General features: G+C 47.3%; 1 protein-coding gene across 2 annotated transcripts in view; it reads left to right on the top strand.

Moving 5' to 3' along the window:
* The window catches only part of Tg (thyroglobulin), a 185,109-nt gene that overhangs the window by 146,249 nt on the left and 12,767 nt on the right, over nucleotides 1–26,093 (top strand). For both annotated transcript variants that reach the window (XM_055626695.1, XM_055626696.1), the window contains 3 exons: nucleotides 14,332–14,496; nucleotides 15,487–15,654; nucleotides 24,795–24,976. In XM_055626695.1, coding sequence (XP_055482670.1) covers nucleotides 14,332–14,496; nucleotides 15,487–15,654; nucleotides 24,795–24,976 — 515 coding nt within the window. The remainder of the gene's footprint in view (nucleotides 1–14,331; nucleotides 14,497–15,486; nucleotides 15,655–24,794; nucleotides 24,977–26,093) is intronic.

Genomic DNA, 26,093 nt, shown 5'->3' with positions numbered 1-26,093 from the left:
TTTCATATGGAGTATATATCATTTCATAGTGTGTGAGTCTGTAGCAAGGAAACCTACGGGAGTGCTGCTAGGTGTGCTGCAAGGTGCTATTTCTGATCAGAAAATGGCAGATAGCAGTGCCAGAAGGACCTTCCTACAAGCCGCTCTCCATCATTTTCATTTCCAAAGTGAAAAACCCCTCAGAGAGCTTAATGGTTTCTCACAGTCCACAGCTAGTCACAACAGAGCCAGAGCATAGTCTGGGGTTTATGACCCAAGGACCCCACCCAGCTAGGCCAATGCAGAAACTCAGGACAGTCATTTAGAAACCTCACTGGGTGTCCTTTGCAAATATGCATTACAAATAGTGGAGCAGCATCTAAATTTAGTGGGTGCTGTGTACTAGACAGACTCAGCTGGCTTCTGAAAAGCCAGCTCTTTGCAGAGCATGCTGGGAAGGTGCAGGCAGATGGTGTAAGAACTTAGTAGAAGTGGCCTCAGTGAGGAAGAGCAAGCAAGTGCAATCAGCTGAAGTGGGGCTTCTCCCCCCGACACACACACACACACTGAGGAGTGACAGAGCTCTAGAGGGAAGGATGCTCAGAAGGCAAGAGTGGGCTGACAACTTTTTAAGCTTCTATTCAGAACCCTTCATCGTTGAATGAATGCATTCTTGTTGCTGGCATCCCTTCAGTTAACATGGCTGGTCAGAGTGCCATCCAGTCACTGGGATTCAGCCATGATATTAAACCAGTGGAAGCTCTGCCTTCCCTGAGCTCGCCTTACCAGAGCCATCAGAAAAGAGACCTGGAGGGCAGCCCACAATTACAGGACTGCTCTAAGGGAGATATGGTGAGCACTAGGACAGATGTCCACAGGTGGTGGTGGTTGGGGACAAGGCATATTTGGGGAGTCATTGAGTTATTACTTTAAGGGTCAAATAGCCTCAGAACAAGCCAGAGAGAGAGAGATTCATTGACACAGAAGAAACTACTTTTTTAACCATGGAAGTCTGAGGAATGTCAATGGCAGAGGGAGACAGGTAATGAATAAAGTGCATCCCAAACCTGAGCTCAGACCCTATAGGGTCAAGGCTTGTGGTAGGGCAGAGAAAAACCTTGTTACTTTGCCTCAATGGCCTCTTCTTTTGCCCTAAGTACCCTTCTGTGGTCCATCTTCCACCCTGCACCTCAGAAGTGCATCAGCCATCCTTTCCTCATTCACAAAGAGGGACTGGGTATGAGAACATTGACATTTATTCATGTATGTGTTGTGAGAATCATTCACTCACTCACCAGCCTTTGGCAACACTAGGTATGTGCCAGGTGCTGTGCATGGTCAGCACAATGTGCCAGTAAAATGAGGCCCTGTCCTCAAGGGGCACCCAGTAAAATGTTCTTCCCAGATGCCCAGATTTGGTATAAAACGGGTCACTGCCCTGAATCTGAACTGAGTAGGACTGGAAACTTCTATGTCTGTGCAGAGTGGACTCCACAAAGATGGCATAGATGGATCTAGCCATCCTTGTCCTTGAAGATTTTAAAATCTAGTAAAGAAGACAGAGCACCTGCTAAAATCCACAGACTAAAAACAGATATGAGTAGGAAAGAAGCCTAGAGAACCCAGAAGACTCCTGGCCTTCAGTTCTACAGTGCACTGAAGTTTAACAGGATAAGGCCAGAGTTCATCCTTACAGTGGGGTTTCATTCAAGGACATTAATGCATGGAGTCAGTACTAAAGATAGGTGATGGCCTTCCAGGGGCCTCAAGCTAAGTGTGTGATCAGCCAGGCTGAGTGGTACTAGCAAATGACAGCTACCTCTCAAGTGGTCACAAAGCCACTCAAGCCATCTGTGTCAGATTTCCAGAGGGCTTTGCAAATTAATTAGCTTTCGGTTACCCAGATAAATGGCCATAGGGAGACACCAAGCTGTGAGCCATGAGTGAGCCAAGGATCGCTCAGTGAAGTGGGACAGTGTGGTTTCTGCCCTTGATAAGGGGACAAGATCCCCTGTCAGGGGTCAGCTGCCATGGTCTCCAGCTGGAGCTGGCAGACTCCTAACTGAAACAATTCAGGGCTCGTTTTTCTGGCTTCAGTTCTCCTGGAGGCTTTAGACTCGTAGAGAGATACTGTATGGCAATTTAGTGTTTCATGGCAGTGGTGTAAGATTCTCAGCAGGTCCCAAGTCTGGGAAGTTTAGGCTTCATTTTCCTTCTTTCTGTGTAAATATTGGGAAGAACAGATGATGCAGAAACCAACCTTAGGAGCCAGTTAGCATCCCTCGAGTGGAAAGAAATGAGTGCCAGTGTACTTGGTTAGGCAGTTCAAAAGCACTTAGATGCCTTTCTTGCCTATGGGAACACCCTGCCTCCTGCAGGTGTGTAGTCAGTCCTCCGGGGCTACCCAGAGCTCACCTGTTCCCTGTAGATCTCAGAGCTCTCCCAACCAGAACTGAAAACTCCATCCTGGACACACTCTTGGGAGCTGATTTGTAACGTAGGAGTCCGTGTTAAGAGATAGTGTCCAGATAGCTAAAGGCAGGACTATATGACCCTGTTCAGATTTCCAAGTCTCTGACAGAACCTATTACTAATACTAATATTTCTTGCTCATGAAATCTCCTAATGTGTCATAAAATCATCAAGGCCGCCCTTTCTGTGGACCCTTGGAAAGAGCAAAGTTGGTCTGATGCTGCACTGGAGGCAGTGAGTCCAACACTTGGCCACTGTATCTGCCCTGAAGAGGTGATCCACAAGTATCCACTGAATGAGTGAAGAGAGGAGATTATGGCTGGGAGACAAGAGCATTTGCATTTATTTCCCCTTGGCCTGTCTTTCTCATACAGGGGCAAGTAGACCGTACCATTTCTCAGGAGTTGAGAGTCCTGCTTTGGGACTGGCTTAGACTTAGAGAAGTGGCCTGTGGGGAACTCTCAGTTCAGCCACTGCAGTGGAACCTGTGTGTTTCATCAGGCACTGTCTCTGCAGGAAGCTTCCTGGACTACAGTTCCTCAGGAAAAGAAAAAACTAGAAGCTCTGCCCTGTGGTCCCCTCTGCTCAGGAGGGTTGCACAAGTACCCTGACTCACTAGGATCCTGTTCTTCTGTCCTTGCTCAACAAAACCCACTAATGTGCCTCCAAAGCCTGTGTGGGTCTCAGCCCTCTATGGGTAACTTACTAACCTCTAGATGTGCTAGCTTGCAGGCCACCATCTTTCCTAAATCCAACTCAGACACTTAGCCCTTGAAATGCTTGTGATGGAGCCTCTGTGGGAGAGCGCAGAGCAGAGCTTTGGGGAGATGGGCTGTCACTTGCTCTACCCACTAGGGCTAACTGAGTGAAACAGGGTTCAGGAGTAAAGCAGAACTGGGCAGCATGGTAGGGAACACGGGTGCACAGGGACCCCAGAGGAAGCATCTGGCAAGGCTTTGGTGACTGAGGCTGACCAAAGGGTTGATGTTTTAAAGAGATCCTGAAAAATGGGAGAATTTGGCACAGCTAGACATCTGACAGGCTTGTGGGATGTTTTCTCCGCACCTCTTTTTTAATTCCTTTTTTTTGGGGGGGGAGGGGATGACTTCAGTTTTGTCTTGTCTGCAGTTGATAATTATGGCAGTACTGGCCACTGACAATCACCTTGCCTCTTTTACACATCCTCTGTACCTCTCAAATCTACTAGAGCAGGATTAATGAGTAAGCCCATCTGTATCCACTTCTTCCCAACCTGTTCTTGTTCCAATTGTCCTGGGCACTTCATGGATACTCACCAGGACTTCGTGGACCACGTGGTATTAGAAAAGATGAAGGATGGCAGGCATGGTGCTATCTGTCTGCAGCGCAACAGTTGCCATGGTAATCTATATCTGTACAAGGTTTTGCTGACCTTGCTGCTACTATTAACAGAGCAGAACCTCTTGCTGGGGATTTCCTCCTAGCTCCTCTCTTTCACCAGTGTCTCCTTGTTGTTTGATTAGCCACTTCCTAACTTTTTTAATTAATTAAAATTTATTCACTTTGTATCCCAGCTGTAGTCCCCTCCCTTGTCTCCTCCCAATCCCAGCCTCCTTCCCTCTTCTCCTCCCTTGCCCCTCCCCCAGTCCACTGATAGGGGCAGTCCTCCTCCCCTTCCATCTGACCCTAGTCTATCAGGTCTCATCAGGATGATCATTGCTTTTGATCATGTACCCACAGCAAAAAAACTGGAAGTGCTCTCTCAGGATATCTATAGTTAGTCATAAATTGTTTCCATGGGTAACTAGGCTAATATGTACCTGTACACGTGGAAACTGAAAGAATGACACTTCTTGAATGATACTAATAAATACATAATCTAAAACTTTTTACCCACGGCTGTAGTGTATTATCTGTGGTTATATCATATGGGAAATGATAACTGACAGATACCAAGGAGGAAGTGGATTGTTTCTAAGCAGGAATCTTAACAACATTTTGAAATATTCCATTTCACCCACTGCAGTGTCTTCAGGAAAATCACTGAGATCCTCTGAACTCTGCTTAGGAACAAGGCTATTACAATGTCTTCCCACAAGAAGGACATTCATGTTGGGTGAGCGCTGATGCTTGTTAGGCCCCAAGGAAGACATTTTTCAAGGGTGTCTCATAAGACCAGTCTCTGTCCTGTACGCCTGACTTGCAGGATGCCATCAGTTCCAAGAGGCAAGGACGGGTGTAAGTGGTCAGTGTGATGTAGCATTGGTGCCTTGTGTAGTCAGAACAAGCAGATACTCACAGAGAGGAGACAGGTGGGAAGACTGAGGGAGAAAGCTTCAAAAAAGAAGAGAAGTTGCCTTCCCCAGATCCCAGAAGACCTTAAGGCCTTAATCATATTCTACTAACTTGATTCCCTGGGGAGTCTTTGTGCAGAAGCTGCTAGAATTAGCCCCACAGTAGGGTGACTCGCAGAAAAGACCTGTACTGGGATCTGGAAACAGCTGGCTGCCTGGCTTATGATAAGGCCACTGTGCTCAGCTTCCTGACACTGTGCCAATGAGGCTTTGTCATCACTCTGGCCCAGAACCCTCATCTCATGAACAGCAATGCCAAAGTAACTGGCTAGCTACCTCTGGGTGTTTTGAATAGCACCAAATGAGGCTCAGGTTCGTAGCAAGGTTGTTATCGCATTTATTAAACTCCCACCTGATACTCTCCTAGGATGCCTCCATAATGTTCTACTTCCTCGTGACCAGATTTTTATCGTCAGAGGAAGAGCAAGTTCAGAGTTGACTTTGATGTCATTTAAGTTACTGACAGCTAGTTAGGACCAACTGGATGGCTGTAAAATCATCTGTTTGTCAGGGTCGTCTCAACACGCAGTGGCCCATGACTAATTGCACCAGCAGAAGGAGGCTGTGGAAATAGTCTTGGCTAAGATGAGACGCCAATCCAAACTGCCTATAGAGCAGTGTTCTCAGCCTACTGCTGTGACGCTTTAATACAGTTCCTCATGCTGTGGTGATCCCCAACCATACAATTATTTTGTACTTTATACTTTATACTTTATACTTTATAGCTGCAATCTTGCTACTGTTGTGAATGTAAATACCTGTGCTTCCTTAGTCTTAGCACAGACTTAGTCTTGGTCTAAGGTGACCCCTATGAAAGAATAATTCAACCCCAAGGGATCATGACCCACAGGTTAAGAGACACTGGACTAGAGAATATTCAACCACTTTAAAATTCTAGTTTGAGTACCAATAGGTTTATCAATAGTGGACATTTATATAGAGAGTGTTTTATAGATTATAACATCTTTTCATGTCTGTGATTTCATTTGACTTTCATGAGAATTCTCTAGTTAGAACCAACTGGATGGCTTACATTATCTGGAAACACTGATGCTATTTACTGCAAGCTTGGTACACACAAACCCTTACATGGTTCCTCAAAAATTTCTCCTAACAAAAAGATAAGGGAGATTTTTTTTTAATCATTTTTACTTTAAATCAAGAAAAAAAAATGAAGCCCCAGGACTATAAGTAGATTTCCTAAGGTTGTGTAGCTCATTGGTGAGTGTTGGACTTGAGTTTTGGCTGGTGGTCTCATAGCCCATGCTATTCTTCTCCTGTGACATTACTACATGCCCATTTTACAGACAAGGAAACTAATACACAAAGAAAGAAACTAACTGCTGTATTGTGAGCAGAATTTTTCAAGAGCCCTCAACCTGGAAGTCCATCTTCCTACATCTCTTCATACAATAATACTTTATACTTGCTTTCATTTGACAGATTTGAAGGGCATGATAGGAAATAGACTCCAAGGCTGGAGCAAACATGGAGGTGCACAAGTATACATGTTCTTTTTGTAGAGTCCATTAGAACCTTAGCAAGAGACCTGAGGAGTGCCCAGAGTCGCATTTGAAATAAGGATCTGCTTGAGTGGTGAGCTAGAGGCTGTCAGTGCCTCATGCTGGTGGGGGCTGGGCTCAGACCATGAGATGAGGAAGCAAGCTCTGCCAGGGAAGTACCAAGCCCATCTGAAAACACAGGCTATTAGGACATATGTCCCAGTCACCGGAAGCTAGAGGCACAGGCTGCAATTCAATGGGCCAACAGACAGTTGGCCCTTAGGACTGAAAAAACGGTCTCTCTCAATCATTCATTCTGTCTCCTGTGGTATGTAGAGACCCGTGTTAGAGCAGTATTTTTTCTCCACCCACACATGGTAACTCCTCCCTCTCTACCCAGAGTCACCTCTATTCTCTTGGACAGGTCATCCCTGTTGTGGACTGTCCCAAGAGGCTCCCAGCTGGTTCTTCTGTATTCCCAGAATCTATTGTCCTACCAGACCATGTTGCACAATACACTCTCTAGGGCAGGCAAGGTCTTGAGTCTTAAATATTAGTCTTCCAGTCAAGAGATGGACAACCAGATCTCAGATCCCTACTACAAAACTAAGAAAATGTATGTCTCCTACAAAGCCACCCATGGGTGACATGAGGCTGGGCCTTCCTAGGAAAGTATTACAAACTGAACAATGACAGAAAGTGTTAAACTGCAGTTTAGCCTCTCCCCTACCATTCATGGACCCAGCTGTTCCCTTTGTTCCATAGTTCCAAAGACCACTGGATAGCTGGACTCAGGAAGGCATAATGGGGAGAAGCAAGAAGGACCCTTTAACAACTGATTCTGAGGTCATCTGTGAAGGGCAGTGCAGGCTTATGTGTGTGGAGGAAGTGCTCTTTAGCAGCAGTGAGGACAGGTTCTGGGGATGTACCGTAAGTCCCTTTACAATGTAGTGTAGACTCTACCTCAACTCTCATTAACATGGCATTTTTTAAGTGTGACCCTTAAGTCTGGGGATCAGTCATTTTTTAACTACTGTCTACTTAAATATCTCCTGACAGTCCGAAGGTGATGGAACCAATTAAATATTACACGTGACAGATGGCAAAAGATGTTTTGTCAAGTTTTTGAGACCTGGAGGAAACAAGATAGGTAGAAATCCCATTCCAGAGGGGCAAAGCCCAGAGTAGCTGTGTCTACTCCCAAACATAAGGAATGTCTAGGAAGCATACAGTAGGGTCTTTGAGAGATATTTTTTTTTGGAGCCTGTCCCCTCACCCTGACCCTGCTCCTCTCACTTGTTTTGCTGTACAGTGTTCCCTTCAATAGCCTTTGCCATACCATTTACTTGCTGAATTGCTCATGTGACAGTGCTAATGACTGCTGTCCCCATGATAAGGATCCATCACACTATAGTGTGGAATCAGCTTTTAAATATGACCTAAAGGCTTTTCTAATTGCAGCTGCTGTGATAGTTCATGGGTGCAATGACAATGACAAAATTGTTAGGAGCTGGTGAAACTCTACAACTGGCTCATTATGAATGGGGAGAGGGCTCTGGGAATTGGCAAAGTTGAAAGATCCATGCAGTCCTGGGGCGGTGGCAAGGTGAAGGGTTAGAACAGAGTGCCTATGGCTCTCACCTGGATTCAGCCATCTACTGGAGCAACGTGTTATGGAAAAGCTCACTGGAATCAAAATACTTGGGTCTCAGTCTCTTTTAATGGGTACCATCAAGGGATTAAACCCCTTTGATACTCTTCCTGACTCTTTGGAAATTCTAGGGATGAAGTGGAGTGTACACAGAAGGGCACCAAAATAAGTAGTGTGTGTTCCTCTTCTAAGGAGAGTCTGGGGTATTTAGAGTCCTCTTCTAAGGAGATGTTCATGGATCTGTACTGAGCAGAATGCAATGAGGCTGTAAATATCTCCAAGAGACTTCAGAGGACAGTGTTGTGCCTCTGTGTCCCTCCCAGTCTGCAGACATGTCATCTCCTCTACAGAGCCCTGTGTTGGTCTGGTATCCACCAAGCACTCCTGATTGGCACAAGGGAAGAGAGACTCCATACCACACTCCTGCTCTCTGGCCACCTTAAGCTTCTTCCTTATTGGCTGCCACCTGTCAGCCACTCGTAAGTGGAGAATGTTCCATGCTAAGCTGGGGCTGTTTTCAGTGAGAGGTGGTAGAGCCTGGAGGAAGCTAAAAGCTTTATGGTTTGGGCTGTTATTACCAATCTCAAGATCTCACACACCTCACCTCCTCCTTCTGGAACTGTGATCTCACCATCTGTAAAGTGGGTGGGGGTTGCTAATATGCAGAAGGTTGCTGTGGAGAGCACAGGATGAAAATGTACATAAATTACTGCCCCAGCTCCTAAGAGGCCACTTATGAAAGTTGAATGCCTTTTACTTTCCCTGTAAGTGCATGCATATGTATGTAGACATATACACGTACCCTTAGTTGCCTTCAAATTCTACCTACAGAAAATGCCCCTCAGTTGTGGCTTGCACCAGTTACAATTTAATTCCTGTTAGGAGGGACAAAGTAGGCCATTCCCATCTGGCAGGACAAGGATGCTGGACAATAGCAAGCTCTTGGCTCTTACCACCTAATGTCCATAGCCTACATAACTAAAACCAAAAACCACTGATTCCAGCAAAGAGAGAGAGAGAGAGAGAGAGAGAGAGAGAGAGAGAGAGAGAGAAGTGAGCTGTGGCCTTGTAGGCTGCAGTTTCAAAATGAAAGTTATATTAACTATTGTCATCACTCATGTAAAGATTTGCCAAAACTGAAGTGCTATAGACTTCAATAAGACTCAAGGTCACAAGGATCAAGCAAGGAGATGATGCCAGGTTAATGGTATGCAAGAGAACATTAAAAAACTTGGATGGGAAACATTTTTTTTATTTATTTATTTTTCTTTTTAGTTACATTTTGTTAACTCTGTGTCCCAGCTGTATCCCGCTCCCTCATTCCCTCCCCAACCCCACACTCCCTCCCTGGTCTCCTCCCTGCCCCTTTCCAAGTCCCCTGATAGGGGAGGACCTCCTCCCCTTTCATCTGACCCTGTTTTATCAGGTATCTTCAGGGCTGGCTGCAAAGTCCTCCTCTGTGGCCTAACAGACTGCTCCTCCCCTGGGGGGGGAGGGGGTGTCAAACAGCCTGCCCTTGAGATCCTGTTAGAAATAGTCCGTGTTCCCCTTACTTTGGAAAACTACTTGGTTACTGAGCTACCACAGGCCACATCCGAGCAGAAGTTCTAGGTTGTATCCATAGATGTTCCTTGGTTGAGTGTCAGTCTCAGAAAAGACCCTGTGCCCGGATATATTTGGTCCTTGTAGAGCTCCTATCCTTTCCATATCATACTAACTTCCCTTCTTTCATATGATTCCCTGCACTCTGCCGAGGGTTTGGTTATGAGTCTTAGTGTCTGCTTTGAAACACTGCTAGGTAGAGTCTTTCAGATGCCTTTTGTGGTAGACTCCTGTCATAAGTTCAATGCACATCCCATTTGTCTTTCTAAATGAGGATTAATCACCTTCGCCTGTGTCCACTTTCTTGATTATCTTCTTTAGGTGTGTAGATTTCATTATGTTTATCATGTCTTGTAGGTCTATATAAGCGAGTATATACCAAGTTTGTCTTTCTCCTTCTGGGATACTTCACTCAGAATGATCTTTTCTAGATCCCACCACTTGCCTGCAAATTTCATGATTTCCTCCTTTTTGATTGCTGAGTAGTATTCCATTGTGTAAAAATACCACAATTTCTGTATCCATTCCTCCGTTGATGGACATCTGGGTTGTTTCCAAGTTCTGGCTATTACAAATAAAGCTGCTACGAACATGGTTGAACAAATGTCCTTGTTGTGTACTTGAGCAAATTTTGGGTATATACCTGGGAGTGGTATAGCTGGGTCTTGAGGTAGCACTACTCCTAGTTGTCTGAGAAAGCGCCAGATTGACTTCCAGAGTGGTTGAACCAGTTTACATTCCCACCAGCAATGGAGGAGGGTTCCCTTTTCTCCACAACCTCTCCAGCATGTGCTATCACTTGAGTTTTTCATCTTGGCCATTCTGATGGGTGTAAGTTTTTAGGTCTTTCTCCAGGTTCTCCTTGCCTCTCAGAAGCATGCTCCAATTCCTATGACCATGGGACTCAGTGGCAGGCTCAGGCTTGGGTGCATTTCCAGGAAAGGAAGGATACAAGAGCAGTGGACAGACACTCTGGCTCTGATCTCTACCCAGAATCCCTGGACCACAGCCTGGGCTTGGCTCCTGCCTCCAATGCTCCTGCCTCAGATGCTCCCTCTACCTTTTCTAATACCAAGAGGGTCGAGCGGCATCCTGCCCTTTGCCCCAGTTCACTTCTGCCCTACGTGTCTATAGGAAATGGGTCCTATACATATGGCTCTAGCCAATGATGGAAAAGTCTCTTCACTACTCTGCCCTTAGTAGCCCACATTCTTGAGGCATTCATATTCAGTCATTGCTCAAGGGCCTGCTGTGTGCTTTAGCCCATTTCAGCCTGACCATGCACAGATGTAGGCAGTGATATTCCTAAATACTTACAATGGTCTGTCCAAAATCCCTAAGGACTTCCCATAGCTGTAGAAGCCTGTTCTGTACCCCAGGGTTAGTGGCCTCAAGGTGACACCTCTCATCTGGCTGTCATTGACTTGTCTTCTGATCTTTCTTCTCAGCATCTTCTCTGCAGAGTCCTCTTCCCCTCCTAGAAAGCCCACCTATGTTCCTATCCCTCTGTGTGCTGACTCCCTCCTTTAATATATCTTTAATACATAGGAAGCTCTTTACAGGGATGGTGGGGTCTCTTGACCCCTGGATTTGTCTTCAATAGTCTCAGCCTACCCTCAATCCTTGCCACTCCCCCAGGAATTGTCACCTGGCAGAGTCCCCCTCCACTCATTTTCTACCATCAAAGTCCTCTCACATCCTGCCTCTCTGCAGAGTTCTCAGGGCATACGGGTGGCCCACGGCCCCTCCTCAGAGTTCTTAATGTGTAAAAATTCTAGCTTCTTTCCTTATCCCAAAAGCAGAGGTCTTGTCTTGGGATCACTCTTGGTTGTGTGCAGCTAAGAACAGTCCATAGCCGGTACTTTGAAAAACCTTGCATCTGACCATAGCTTCGGGGCTTAAGGCATAAGACTCTTTGCATAAAATCAGACAGAGTCAAAATTCTCTTAGATTGATCTCTCCTCAGTAGCAAATGGTTGAAATCACCATAGGAGCTGGCAGTGCTCCTCAGAGCGCTGCAGTGCTGTTGAGTCGCATTCTGCTTCCTCCCAGCAGGAAGCTAGATAGCACATTGCAGGGGGGAAAGAAACCCACGGTTAATAGCATTCGCTTTCACTGAGGGCTGATTATCCCACGTGGGGTCTCTTGCGTCATTATCTTGTACCTTCATTGGAAAGGTTGATCAACAGGGCCCTTCCATGAGAAGTCAGGAACTGACAGAAAAGCGGGTAGCACTGAAACCAAAACCTCAGCCTGTATGTTTTTAAAACAGAGCCTTCCTACTGGGTGTTGGCCCCACCTTCTCACAGAGACCGGCAGAAACCCACGTCCACAGACATAGTGGGTAGAATGTGGAGCTGTGGATAGCTGCCAGGGATGCACCTCATGTCTGTCCCTTCCCTTCTGTGACACTGAGGTGTACAGCTTCACTTCTGGCAGATGCCTGGCACCCCTAGAGTCAGATTCATGGGTTCTTCTGCGTATGGAGCACAGTAGTTCTGCCTGACTCTTGTGCTTTTTGTTGATCCCCTAGCGGAGGCTGCCACAGCCCATGTAAGCCTGTGCATCCACTGGTGAGAAGGTGGCTGTGGGTTTCCCACCTTCTCCTCCCCTGAGGAGTTCCTACCTCATAGTGAGGATCCAGGTAAAGGAGAACTGAGGAGTAGGGGGCTCTAGGAAGGTGACACAATGGGCTTCCCACAGACTCTCTTCCTAAGTCAGGGCCATCAGGGCATACCTGGTACAGCAAGATTGTCAAAAAAAAAAAAAAAAAAAAAAAAAAAAAAAAAAAAAAAAAAAAAAAACAAAAAAAACAACAACAAGTACCTCTGTTGCCTTGCCAGCTAACGACTTCTTCAAGAAAGGCCTGAGAGGGAGTCCTCTTGGACACACTAAAGTTACAATTTCAGAATGACTTCATCAGAGTGACAGAGTTGGAGTTCATCAAAGGCCACCACATCTATGTCCTAACAAATGCCCCCGGATGAGGACAGCCTGTTTAACTGCTGATTTTCCACAAAGAACAAGGCTTCCTTCAGAAAGAATGATCACAACAAAAAGAGAGAGGAAAGTTCTCTAAGCTATCTCACAGTGTCAGTGAAACCCACGCCTTTGCCCACTTCCTCCCCATATCAAGAACCCTAGCTATTTATAGCTGGAAGAAATATTGAAAACATCAGAGGCCCACCCTGAAATCCTCAAGTCCTCAGGCATCCCTGTAAGTAATTGGTTCTCAACCTGTGGGTTTCGACCCCTTTTAGGGTTAAATGACCTTTATACGGGGGTTATCTAAGACCATCTAAATACCAGATATTTGCATTGCTACTCATAACTGTAGCAAAATTACAGTTTTGATGTAGCAATGAAGAGAATTGTATGGCTGGGAGTCACCACAGCATGAGGAGCTGTATCAAGGGGTTGCAGTCTTAGGAAGATTGAAAACTACTGCTGTAGGCGAATCAGAGTCCACTTGGCATTCACTTGATGGTGCAGAGTGAGGGGCAGAGTGCAGCATGAATGCCTTTAGTGTGAGTGGCATTCTGTTATAAGAACAAAGCAAGTGGTTCTTTAAAAAGCTGGCCACCTGATGTAAAACTCACACTCAAGATAGTCCACCTTCTGTGGTTCATTGCCAAGGTCGCTGCATGCCAGACTTGGCTGGCTACAAGTTTGACCTACACTGCTGTTGATTTTCATGAGGAGCCTGGTGGATTCTGTCTTGTTTGTAGATATTGATGTTTAGCAGAGTCTGTTTTACACATCTTGCAGGAGGCACCAGCAGGCTGAGTTTAGTATGAAAAACACAGTAAAAAAGAGAACCCCCTTATGCTGCTTCACACTATCTAGTGTCTGCAGCCCAGGCTCTGTACTTATCTCTCTGCAGTTCAGAGATGCCAGGAAGAGCTCTGCTCATCAGTCTATATATAGCTACTGGGTTAACAGTAATTCTTCTGTCCACCCTGTCCATGTTACTGTCCTTCAGATGAGCTTCTGACTGCTGGCCTAACCTCAGACTCTGGTCACAGGTTTGCCTCCAAGGACCTAAGAACTAGAGCTCAATATGGGATAGGTATAGCACCCTCTTGTCAGGAGCCTCCCAGGTACGTGTGAGAGTCTGCCTCACAGTGACTCAGTGCTTGGCCATTGAGCTCTCATGACTGGTGTGCTTCTTATTAACAATGGGCTTCTCAGGGAAGCTGGCCACTGTGTTAGGGAAATAATCCCAAGGATACGGTACTCATACTCATGCTAAGAAAACTGCAGAGGTTTATTGACAAGATCACTGCGCTCTAGGCTCTCCCTGTCTGGTTACATGTCTATCCATGCACTGACTTCTCAGTACCTCAGATACCTGGAATGATGGCGTTTTTTCCAGGGGATCTCTGTTTTCACATTCAGCTACATCTTAGAGAGAGGAAACCTTGCTGCTTAAGGAACTCCCTGGGGCTGGAGAGAGCTGAAATTGTATGTCGTGGGGTTCTTTTACCAGAAGCCTTCTTAGTCCCTAAGAACTATCATCTTTTGCCTCCATATACTTCTTTAGCTGCTCAGAGAAACTGAAGAGGAACTCATGACACCCTCACTTCACAAATAAGGAAACCAAGTTTGCCTTGACTTGCTCAAGTTCACACCACATGCTACTTTGCTAACCTGACATCCATACATGTTGCCTATCAAAGGATCCTGATGTCTGCATGTGGAGGAGGGTACAGAACTCTGCTGAGCCCTGAGGGTCCTAAGCAGTAGCCAAAGCTGTACAGGTTTCCAGTTCAACCCCTGCTCTTTTCTCCAGGGAGGCTCCGCACTGTCCCCCGCTGCAGTTATCACCCCAGACAGGGCCCAACAGCAAGCTGTGGCCTTGGCAAAGGAGGTCAGATGTCCTACCTCATCTGTCCAGGAAGTGGTGTCATGCCTCCGCCAGAAGCCTGCCAACATCCTCAATGATGCTCAGACCAAGGTCAGTTTTGGTGTGCAGGTGGGGAGGAATAACCTCTTGTCTTTACAAATGGAAGACCAGGGCCTAAAATGGAGGTATGATGATCCTCTCCACCAAGATACACATCCATTGCATGAACAACTAAAGATAAATTTGTCTCCTGAGTCCCTGTCCTTGCAGGAGCCACAGCTGTGAAGGAACATACAGGGCTGCCGATGAGAGACAAATTTCTGTCATTTAGATGTCTAATGTACAAAGTGGAAACTCTAACAGAGACCTAGAGTTGAAAGATGAAATGAAATAGAACTTGAGAAGGGTCACTCTGCATGCTAGGACCATAGAGGCACAAGGTCAGGTCATACCCCTTTGCTCTCAGCCTGAGTCTCTGGCTGTCCCTGACATTGGTAAAGGAGATATGATCAGGCATGATCCTCATACTGAGTCTAGACCCTGAGATCTAGACAAAGTCTAGTCCCCAACCTCATCTATGTAGGCTATGCTGGTTAGGAACACCTGTTAGCACTGACCTTAAGGCCTCCCCCTTCTTCCTGTTTCTCCTGGAAACCTCTTGTTACTCAGCAGAGGGCCTTTGGGAGGGTCTCCTGGATGCCAAGCATTGCTGAAGGGGGATTTTCTCCCCAGCCCTGGGCACTGGCACAGGATGTCCTGCTTGTCCTGTTAGACAGGACATTAGAGCCTAGTTGGATTTGGAGCACGGGTGTTCATGGTTAAGGCCCCACTAAGCAAAGCAATGTAATTGTTATACAAAAGACAGACACCATGAGACACTGTGAGGCAGAATTATGAGGCTCTGGAGGTAAGAAGGGCAGGTTTCTGTCATGCAGAGTGCCCTTCATTCACAGAGGCCTTTCTGGTCTCTCTCTGTTCAGAACCATTGGCTCTTTCTTTGCTACAGTCCTCAGCTTCAGCACAGCCAACAACTGTGATTGTACATTTTTTTAAAGAAAACTAAAATGCATGCAAGTAATGGCCTTCTGCCTCACCCTGCAGCTCCTGGCTGTGAGTGGCCCTTTCCACTACTGGGGCCCGGTAGTGGATGGCCAGTACCTACGTGAAGGTCCAGCCAGAGGGTTGAAGAGGCCTCTGCCGGCAAAAGTGGATCTACTCATAGGAGGTTCTCAGGATGATGGGCTTATCAACAGGGCGAAGGCTGTGAAGGTAGGTGAAGGGAGGCAGGGTACGGCCTCTGAAGCCTCCTACTGGCATACTAGGTTGAGAACTACTAACGGTCTTACTTTTCTGGCTGACAGAGGCCTGTGTGTCAAGACTACAGGAACCTGGACATAGTCATGGCAGAAGCTGGGTTCAGAACTAAGACATTTACAAGAGGTGACTAAAACAGATATGATCACAAATTGCAGCTATGAATCAGTCACCATAAAGAGCTTAGACTAGAAGCTGAGCAGGGAGTTCCCAGCGTGAGGAATACCTCAACACAAGCAGAAGCACAGCTCTCTTCCACAGCTTGTGTACAAGGACATTTATCACAGTGTTAATGGTTGCAGAAAAAAAAATTTGGGAAGAAATCCAGATGTCCCTTGACAGGGAAATAGTTGGCTAAATTAAGATACATTCCAAGTGCTAAATATTATTCAGCTGTTAAAAACATGAGCCTGATCTCGATGCTGGCCTGAGGGATGCCTGTGATTGGCTGTTAAGTAGGAAACGAAGATGCAGAGAAACATGGAGTTGAGTTAGCATTCATATTTAAGAAGCAAGTATCTGCATGTGTGTATATATTTGTGTGCTTCTACATGAAAGGATAGTGGTGTGGACAGACTCGCCGAGCAGCTAACGTTGACCACCTCTGACACTGTAAAACAGAATGGCTTGGTCTCTGCTGCTACACTCGTCACAAACGTGTTGAGTTACATGGAATATAACCTTTTCCTTGCAATATCACAGACAATGCTGTCCTCTGAGAGAGGACATGTGATCTTTAGGTAGGACACTCTGTCCTCAAAAGTTGGCCCTGGAAACATGTGCTGAACACTCATGCCAGTTCTCAGTCATGAAAGAGGGGAAGTTACATTGAGAGTCTCGGCTTAGGGTTCATCTCAGACAGGGAGCATGGAGAGGTGAGGGCTACCCTGGCAGATGCTGCCTACAGCACCTCCAGCAGTTGGGGTTCCCCCACTAGTGACAGAAGTAGCCTCCTGCTGGTAGATGTGGGCTATGATGGGTCAGAGCACAGCCCAGGCCATAGTTCCCAGTTGTGCTAGCCAATCATAAGAAGGCTGCTTGGCTGTGCGACTTCCCTGGGACTCACCCTCCCTAGCACTGTCCCAGTGGTGTTTAGGGAACTTTTTGTCATTACTGGTAGGCTAGAGGACCAAGAATCCTTCCCCAATGCTGTATTTCAGTTCTCCTTCAGTTGCCCAAAGCGCTCAAGGTAAACTTCCCTTTGTTCCTTCACAAAGGAGCACGGTGGCATATGGAAGGAGGCTCACTGCTAAACCAGCCCTGCTGGGAAGGTGTGCACTGGAGGTGGCCAGAGCAGGAAAGCCAGCACATGTTGGTCATGCTTCTCCAGCCCCACCCCACAGGGAGCGAGGCCTTGGCACACTGCTCACTGGTCACCCGTTTCTGTCTCACTGGCCACCCATGTCTGTCTCACTAGTTACCCAGACACACTGAGCTCGTGTGTAGTCTTAGGGTCTTGTGTCTGGTGAGCACACCTGGCAGTGTAGATGGCAGGAGCAGTGTTTGATGGTAAGCCAGAGCCCAGCTCTCTCTATACCAGTCCCTGATGAGAGGGAAGTACACCTCCAGCCTGGCTGTCCAGTCAGACTCCACCCCCCCCACACACACCCTTAAGCCCAGACTGCTGCCAGCGCTAAAAGACTGCTGAACATCTTTACTTAGATGCCTATAGCTCCTCATCCTCAGTGCACGGTGAACTGCTGAGGCCACCTCTGTCCACACTCAAATTCTATACCTAGCACAGTCCTTCCTGTGCACCCCTATTGTCAGGCTTAGCAATGGTGGCATCCAGAGTCTCCTCGTTTTCACTCAATCCACGAGCCTTCCATCAGCCAGTTCGCTCAGGGCCAGCCACACCCCTCTCCAGCAGTCAGAGCTATATCCTGACAGTGACCCTTGTTTTGGGTAACTTCTACACCCAGGAAATCACCATGCCTAGGTGAGCAGGGCACATAGCACGAGTATGTAATACCAGCACCAGCTTGCTGGTGAAAGCAGACCAGTCACTTACAGCGTGCCAGGTGGAGGACTAGTTTGGGTGGAAATCACTATCAATTGAATCCCTGCCCCCTAAGAGGTAATGGCCAGACATAGATAATCAGAAGGGCAAGCATCTGGGGATGGATATATGTATGCTGTGTGGGCAGGTGGGCATCATGTCCCTGAAGATAAGAGGTAGGGCAGGGTTCATTACCCATAGTGGCACTGCCAGCTGGGTGACAAATGAGCAAGAACAGACCCCCTCCTTTGGCCTTCTGACAGAAAAACAGGGGGAAGTCCCCAATGTCTTCTGACTATAGTCCAGAGCATTTCCCCAGAACCTGAGGCTTAGTTTTCCTATCTGTAAATTGGGAGATTATTCAGAGACCCTGCTGAATATGCCCAGAGGACTCACACATACTTAACTGTCAAGAAAATAGATGGACCTGAATAAATGATAGTTATTTTTATACTTAACTCATTAATAAAATAGTCAATGGCCCTGGTCCCAAGAAGAAATCCAAAGGACTTACACACACTGAATCCTCTGACCTCCAGCCAGTTTTCCAAATCACAGCAAATGTGCACATAGACACTAAAGCAGGCACACGTACTTTCTCCTTCCAGCAGCTACAGAAATGACAGCTGGAAACCAGCCCACAGCACAAGTCCAGGGGAGGAAGAGGTGCCTCCTATCCCTTATTCAGCCTCAGGACCAGCCAACCCCTCAGCCCAAACTACCAAATACCCTCAGACCAAAGGTGGGTGGGTAGGGCTTCATCAAACCCTGAAGGCTTTCACCCCTGCCACTGAGGCCACCCAAGGAGTCCTCGTGACACCCAGAGACATACCTGCAGAGCATGGTGGGCACATGGACGCCTGGGAAGGTGGAAAGCTTCCGCTTGTTCAGAGTGATCTTATTTCTGAAGTCGAAGCATTCTATTGAAATTCTCCACTGGTCTCTGAGATGGGGAATTATCCCCCTCCCTCCTTCTCCTCCTGACTGCTGAAGTTGACAGTCTGTCTGCATTAACCAAGACTACATTTGCATTATCAAAAGCAGATTTGTTCCAAGATTCACGGTTCTGCTTCCCCTCCAAGCATCTCCGAGGAAGGCAAGAAAAACCCAAAGCCTAGTGTAGCCTGCGTGCCCTGGGCTTGCCTGGGAGTTGGCCTCATTCAGGAGCAGGTGCAGTGTGGGCCTGTGAAGGGGGTGGGGGCGTGCTGTCTGAGAGTTGGAAAGCTGCACCTGGCAGCTAAGTTGCTGGCATGAGCCCCAGTGCAGCAGTATCAGATCCTTGGTGGCGGCAGCTCATAGTAAGAAGCGGAAGCAGGAATACTCAGTGTGTGTGTGTGTGTGTGTGTGTGTGTGTGTGTGTGTGTGTGTGTGTGTGTGTGTGTGGTGTGTGTCTGGGAAAAAGAGATCTTTGAAAAAGGAGCCACTACCACAAATCTCCTCATGCTAGGTCTGGACCTAGGCAGACATGGGATATGAACTGGAAAATAGGTCATGATTCCTGGTTTTGACCATGTGGTTTAGACAAGTTACTAAGCCAGTTAGAGCTGTGGGTATTGTAGCTTCCAAGTAGTATAGTGAGCTCCGTCTGCCTTCTGCAGACAGGATCTAAGAATGGAGACATCTCTCATCAAGAAGGGACGCTGTGGAGATCCAGCTCCAGAATGCCCTATCTAACATTCTGTGACCCTCCTGTCCCCACTGAGACACAGACCCTCAGAGCATGACACCCTGTGTCTCCTCATCTAGAACCTTGGAGGCTCTCCCTAGAGCCAAGACAGGTGGATTCACTATCCCTCAAACATTAGGAAAATATTTTATGACTGTTCTTATTAAGATGAGTGCCAATCAAGATAGAATTACTATTATATTGTCATCACACCATCATCATCATATTTTCTCTTGTAATTTTTTTTGAGACAGGGTTTCTCTCACTATAGATGGTTGTGAGCCACCATGTGGTTGCTGGGAATTGAACTCAGGACCTTTGGAAGAGCAGCCAGTGTTTTTAACCTCTGAGCCATCTCTTCAGCCCGAGACAGGGTTTCTCTTTGTAGCCTAAGCTGCCCTGGACTCGCTTTGTACACCAAGCTAGCCTCGAACTCAACAGCAATCCATCTGCCTCTGCTTCCTTGAGTGCTGGGATTATAGGTGTGTGCCCACCGTGCCTGCCTTCTCTTGTAACTTAAAACAAAATGATAGAATATTTTGTGGGTCTCTAAACATGTGATAGACACTTGACACTAATTCTGCCACATCTGATAAAAGGTTGGCCATTGTTTCTTAGCTCTGTAGTAAGATAAGCAGTGAACAGTGGTTCATGTGTGACTTGTGCAAGCACCCCTGGGATTTTATTAAACACCCTGTTACTGAGGTCTTCTAGTCTTTGGGAGAAAGTTCTAAGCACCCAGGTAGAGCCCCTGGCAGGCAGAGCTCACAGAAATAAGAGACAACAATGCATAAGCAAATGCACTAAGGGTTTCAGGTCTTGAGGAGAGCCCTGGGGAAAGCAGAACCAGGGGGCTGCAGAGGAAGCAGTAGAAAGGGAGACTTTAGGAGCATACTTTAGGAGCAGACAGGAACAACCTAGAGGAGGGGGGCCTTTGCATTGACACCTGCATGGGAGAGGAGACAGCCATAAGACAGGGAAATCTGAGAGTAGGGGGAGATATAGAAGCCAGAGTGGGAAAGGCCTGTCTGCCAGACCCAGGAAGGTTATGTCCTGGAAGCCTGAACAGTAGCGGGAGCAGAGGAAGAAGAAAGAGGGAGAGAGTGATGAGAGATTCCCATGTATCTTTAAGTATTAAATGATTGTGTTGACATACCCCTTACAAAATAAAAACACAAGCACTCTAGCAGCAGCCAATCAAGACCTTGGTGAGAGTCAAGTAATGGGGAAGGTAGAGAGCAGGCTATGATGCTGTGGACATGCAAGGAGCTCCTTGTCCTTTCAGGAGGACCTCGAGAGGTCATCCGATTTTGGTGCAGCTTGTTTGGCAGATAGGACTGTGAACTATGAGTTCCAGAAGAAGCTCAGAAGAAAACCAGGGAAGTTTCATGCCACAATGGCCCAGAAAAGGGGGCTTCCTTAAAGGAGGTGGAGGGTAAATGGAAAATGCTGCTGGAAGTGAAACCAATTGAATTAAGCCCACAGTCAAAGTCCCTGACCTGCATGGACACTGGGGCTCTGGATAAAGGGCAGTCAGCGACATGAAGGGCAGGAAGGTTGAGCAGAGGACATGCCTCTCTGCTCCCTGAAGCCACCCTGTCCAGGATACAAGGACCCTGCTAGAGCACTTTGCTCATTTGTGAGACTCTCCAACCCAACCATATTCTGTTTTAGGGCAACTCGCATCAGGCTTATCTTGAATCTCCCATTTCTGGCTGGCAGTAGGTCCGTCTTCAATTTTTGTCCACCCAGCAGACAAAAGGTCCTCAAAAGCTCTGGAGTATTGGTTTTCAACCTGTGGGTAACAATCCTTTTCGGGGGTGGGGTAAATGACCATTTCGCAGGGCTCTCCGAAGACCATAAGAAAACAGATATTTACATTATGACTCATAACAGTAGCAAAATTACAGTTAGGAAGTAGCAATGAAAATAATTGTATGGTTGGAGGTGGCCATAACATGAGGAACTGTGTTAAAGGGCTGCAGGATTAAGAAGGTTGAGAACCACTGCTCTAGAGAGCTGTGGGCATCTGAACCCTGGCAAGCTCCAGTGTCCTCCTGGTTCTCCAATAGGGATTCTGCTGTGCTCACTTACTCCTCAGAATGGTAGTAGCCTAATAATCCTGCAACCTTGTGAGGAGACAGTGTGTAAATGGATATAGATTAAGAGCCTTCTGAGTATAGAGCAGCTCTTCCCCACCAAACAGTATGGCATCTGCCTTGCATTGGAGTAGAAACTGGATAGGTGAGGAGGCATGATGAACTGGCGTGTGGGGCATGATGTGGGAGGGGGTAGGAGACAGGAGGAAGCAGAGGGAACCGTCAAAGAATAGATCTGGTTTACCTCACTAGAATGAAATAAGGACAAGAAGATGGTGCCCCCAGGTAAGCAAGAATGTACACAGAGGAAAGAGATGAATGGGGCTAGCAGCTGCCAGGAGGTGGGGACATCTGGATAGAAGACCTGTGGCTTGGGCAGGAAGTAGACTTAGACCTTCCTAATTTGGCCCTTATCCTCTGCAGCACATGTATTCTGAGTGTCTCAGCAAGAGTCCTCACATTTCCATCAACAAGGGAAAGCCTCTTCCTTCACTGTGCGCAGTACTGCCTAGCATGGCTAGTGGGACACAGAGGTCCTGGTACCTGGACCTCTCTGGGGCTCCCTCCTGTTAGGAAGTGAAGGTAAACTGTGCCTTGCAAGTGTACAAGAATCCGCTGTGGGTGAACATCCCCCAAGATCTCAGAACAGAGCCCTCCTCCGACCACCATTTCTGCGTCAGGGCAGGGGCATTGCAGAACACAGGCACAGGAAATGGCCATGGGGTTTTCCCTGTCCTTGTTCCTCACTGCCTTTGCTGAGGGCTGGGAGCCAAGCCAACAGACCAGGGAATCTGACATCTGCAACAGGTCAGCGATCAGTACTCTCACAGCCCTTTAAAGATTCATAGTACTAACACAAAGAAGTAAAGATAGGAATAAAAGCAAGAGAGGATCCTTGTTCCATGAAGTTAGACACACAGGGGTATTTGTATCCTGTGATAAGTAGTTTAGGGCCTTTAGGTTTCCTCCTTTAGTTTTGTCATTGAAGTTAGCGAAACTGACAGTTACTGCAAGTGTGTCTCTTTTATTAAGTGCTCTATGCCAGAGCTTGACCAGGGTGCTTCAGACTGTCACTCTAAAGTCTCAAGACAACACTATAGCCTATACTCAAGTTAACTCCAGTTTGCGCACAAGGAACCTGAGGAGTGGTGAGGTTACAGGACCAGCCAATGTCACACCTCTGGGGCATGTAGAGGGTTAGGAACCAAGCTTGGGCTCATGGGTCCAGGAAGGCCCTTGTGCTAGAGCCTCTTAGCTGCTCATAATCTACACCACACACAGGCACAACTGCCCGGGTGCCTTAATCCTCCCAGGAGGGCTCAGAAGAGGTGCAGCCATTCTCAAACCTGGCAGTTGATACTTATACCTTCATGTTGGTTCCCAACTCAGTGTTCTCATCACCACCGTCGGCCATGTACCAATGGGCCACCTCCCTTCCATGTTTTGTGGTCCTGTGTTTTCAATGTCACTCTGGGCATGTTAAGTTAGAGCTGGGAAAGGACTGAGAGCTCCCATGCATGCTAAGTCCTGCACTAAACACCAGCCCATGCTGGCCCTCTGTATGATGCCCTCAGAAGGCAAAGACTCTCCTGGCCTGGACTTAGAGCAGAAAGTGGGATGATGCCACACCCAGCACCTGGGCTCCTGGCACACTTTGGTAAAGCACTTGGGGAATGTTAAACACTAAGCTGTAAGTGACAGGAGGTATGTGACAGCTTTAGTAGCCACTTTGTTACGAGTTATTCCAGGCAATCAGAACAGATAAGAACCATCCAATTAAGTTTCCCCCAGACCTTTGGAAACTTGTCTGTCAGCATGATAGACAGCAGGTGGGTAGGTGAGGACCAATCTAATTAGCCCAGAATAGATGAATGGTAACTCCTAAATACCAATGGTGAGAGCAAAGTGGGTGCGTGCCACTTGTGTGTTTTATTTGGGGTTCTGTGAGAGAATATGGGTATGTGGATGAGGCTGGGGTATGCTTGAGAGCTTTCACATAAACCTCTTTTTATTGTGGCCTTGGTCTCTGGTGGCATTTGGAAGCTGTTCATGCCATGGGTGCTCATATACTCACATGTCTAGCAGAGACTGATGCATTTAAGATTTCTTTCTAAAATGAACGTTAAGACTAAAGAAACAAGGTCCTTTTGCATGCTAGCCTCTCTGGTCTTCTTCACTGTCTCATGAGGCTGGTGTTATGTAACTGGGACACGTCTTTGCTAAATCATCCCACAGATGGGTATGCCAGCCATGCCGCCCCCCACCCCTATGAACAGGTCTGGCCAGCTGTCCCACAAGAGGGAACATTCGTGTTAGATCACCAATATATGGAACCTCATGCCCTGATCCTGGATCCCTACACTTAGAGGAGGTAAACTTAGGGCAGTGTAAACACACCAGGTCTACCAACAAGCGGGGCCACGGTATACAGGAGCTCCTAGAAATATGTAAACATGTGCATCCTAAGCATTCTGAGGATCAGGCATCTTGGCCACACTCCCAGAACTGCATCAAGAAAAGACCTTCATCTTCTGCCCTTCTTCTCCAGAAAGGAGGAAACTGAGGCCAGAATGTAGGAGCCAAGTAGCTCCCCCTCCCACAGCATGGTCAGCAGCGAAACAAGGGCAGAGCAGGGAGGCTGAGAGAGAAAAGTGGCTGTTGCCCCTGAGCACATATGCAGTCCCTCAGCCCAACAGTGCAGTTTCTCCCTAAAGCAAGCCTGGCCACAGCCTCATCCCTGTATTCTTGCCCATTCTAAGCCCACTCTGTGAGGCTCTGGACATCCATTACACATCTCTGTCTCCACCTGCTGGAACATAGCCCAACAGTCAGGGAGCTTGATCTTATGGTCCTAGCTTTCCAGGACAGGCAGAGTTGGTCCAGGGAAGAGTTTGTTCTTATGGCAACACTGTCTACTCATATTTGAATGACCATGGCAGTACATGGGATGGCACAAGACAGCTAAACCTAGCCAGATAAAGCCAGAAAGACAGGCGTGTGGCCCAGTGTCAGACAGCCATCTGGACTAAGAAGGACCACACTTAAATTGGATTTCCTTCATGTCCTTCTCCCAACCCTAATAGAAGGCACTCCCATTTGCAGATGGACAAAGAGAAGGCACAGAAAGGTAGAGCCACTTGCTTAAGGTCACACAGTACACACAGTGAAAACCGGTGGGACTGGAACAAGTACAAGTGCTAAATGCTGTGTTTTGCTGCTGCTCAGAGAGAATCTTCTAGAATAATGTTTGAAGGGCACAGTGTGTACCTCTCAGGATGTAACTGGGAAATTTCATGTCTTTTTCGTTCCTTCCCTCTCTCTCTTTTCAAAGCAATTCGAAGAGAGCCAAGGCCGAACCAACAGCAAAACAGCTTTCTACCAGGCACTGCAGAATTCATTAGGTGGTGAGGACTCAGATGCCCATATCCTCGCTGCTGCCGTATGGTACTACTCCCTGGAGCACTCCACGGATGACTACGCCTCCTTCTCTCGGGCACTGGAGAATGCCACCCGGTGAGCCAGCCCCACCGAGCAAGTGAGGGCCACTCAATAAGCCAGTTCATGGAGGATGCCACTTCTCTGCCTGCTTCTGATGAGGGTTTCGAGGCTACTCTGATCCTGAAGGAGCCACGGAGTCCCTGGGACTCAAGGCATCCTCAGCACACCTCTCTCAATTGACTGTGCAGTAGGGACCTCCTGATGAGCCCTCAGACACAACAAGTCGAAGAGCTACAGGCATGTTTAGAGCTCTGCAGTCAACTCCACACATGGTCAGAGTCCACTCAGGATGTGGGAATGGAGACCTACTAAGTTTTGTCTTTCTTCCCCAATCAGGATGAACCCAGGGCTCCCAATACCCATTAACCCTTCCCTTGGGGTGCTGTTGCCCACTGTTGATACTGCACCCCCTTATCTCCGCTAATTTTTCAGCCTTCTTTCTTGAGAAGCGTGCCTTGTGCCCACCCCAAGAAAGTTAAAGACTCATGCCCCCAAAGTTCCCAAGCTCTGCTGTCCCTAGCTTTACACTGTTCCCTCTCCCTGTGTATCATTATTTCATTGAAGCCAAACACAACTCTCTATTTAATGTATGTTCAAGTATGAATGCAAGTGCATGTGTGAGTTAATGTGTATATGCATGCATGTAACACATGTGGAGGCCAGAGGACAGCCTTGGGTGTCATTCTCAGAATATCACCTACCCTTTTGAGATAGGGTCTATCAGTGGCCCAGAGCTCACCAATTAGACCAGACAAGCTGGCCAGTGATCCCTAGGGATCCTCCACTCTCCATCTCCCCAGAGATAGACCACCATTGCCTGGCATTTTTACATGGATCTGGGGACCAAACTCGAGTATTCATGCCTGTGGTAACTGAGCCACCTCTGAAGGCACCAAACATTATTTTTTTGAGCGAGTAGATGAGAGAAAAGTAAGAATCAAGGGACACATAGGCTGTAGCCCTCTTCCTTCGGATGCTCTGGGCATGTGGCCTCCAGCTCTGGAATTACCTTGGAGGCTGCATAGCAGGCATGTTGTGTTCTGCATTCCCCCATAGGATCCCTTCAGAAGAAATCTGGGCCCAGTGGTATCAGCATCCCAGGAGGAGCTGCTTTCCTATGCTCTATGCTTTC

Source organism: Psammomys obesus, unplaced genomic scaffold, assembly GCF_907164565.1.
Source record: "Psammomys obesus unplaced genomic scaffold, mPsaObe1.curated_primary_1811, whole genome shotgun sequence".
NCBI lineage: Eukaryota > Metazoa > Chordata > Mammalia > Rodentia > Muridae > Psammomys > Psammomys obesus.
Note: the sequence above shows the minus strand (reverse complement) of the source record. Positions and strands in the feature narration are given on the sequence as shown.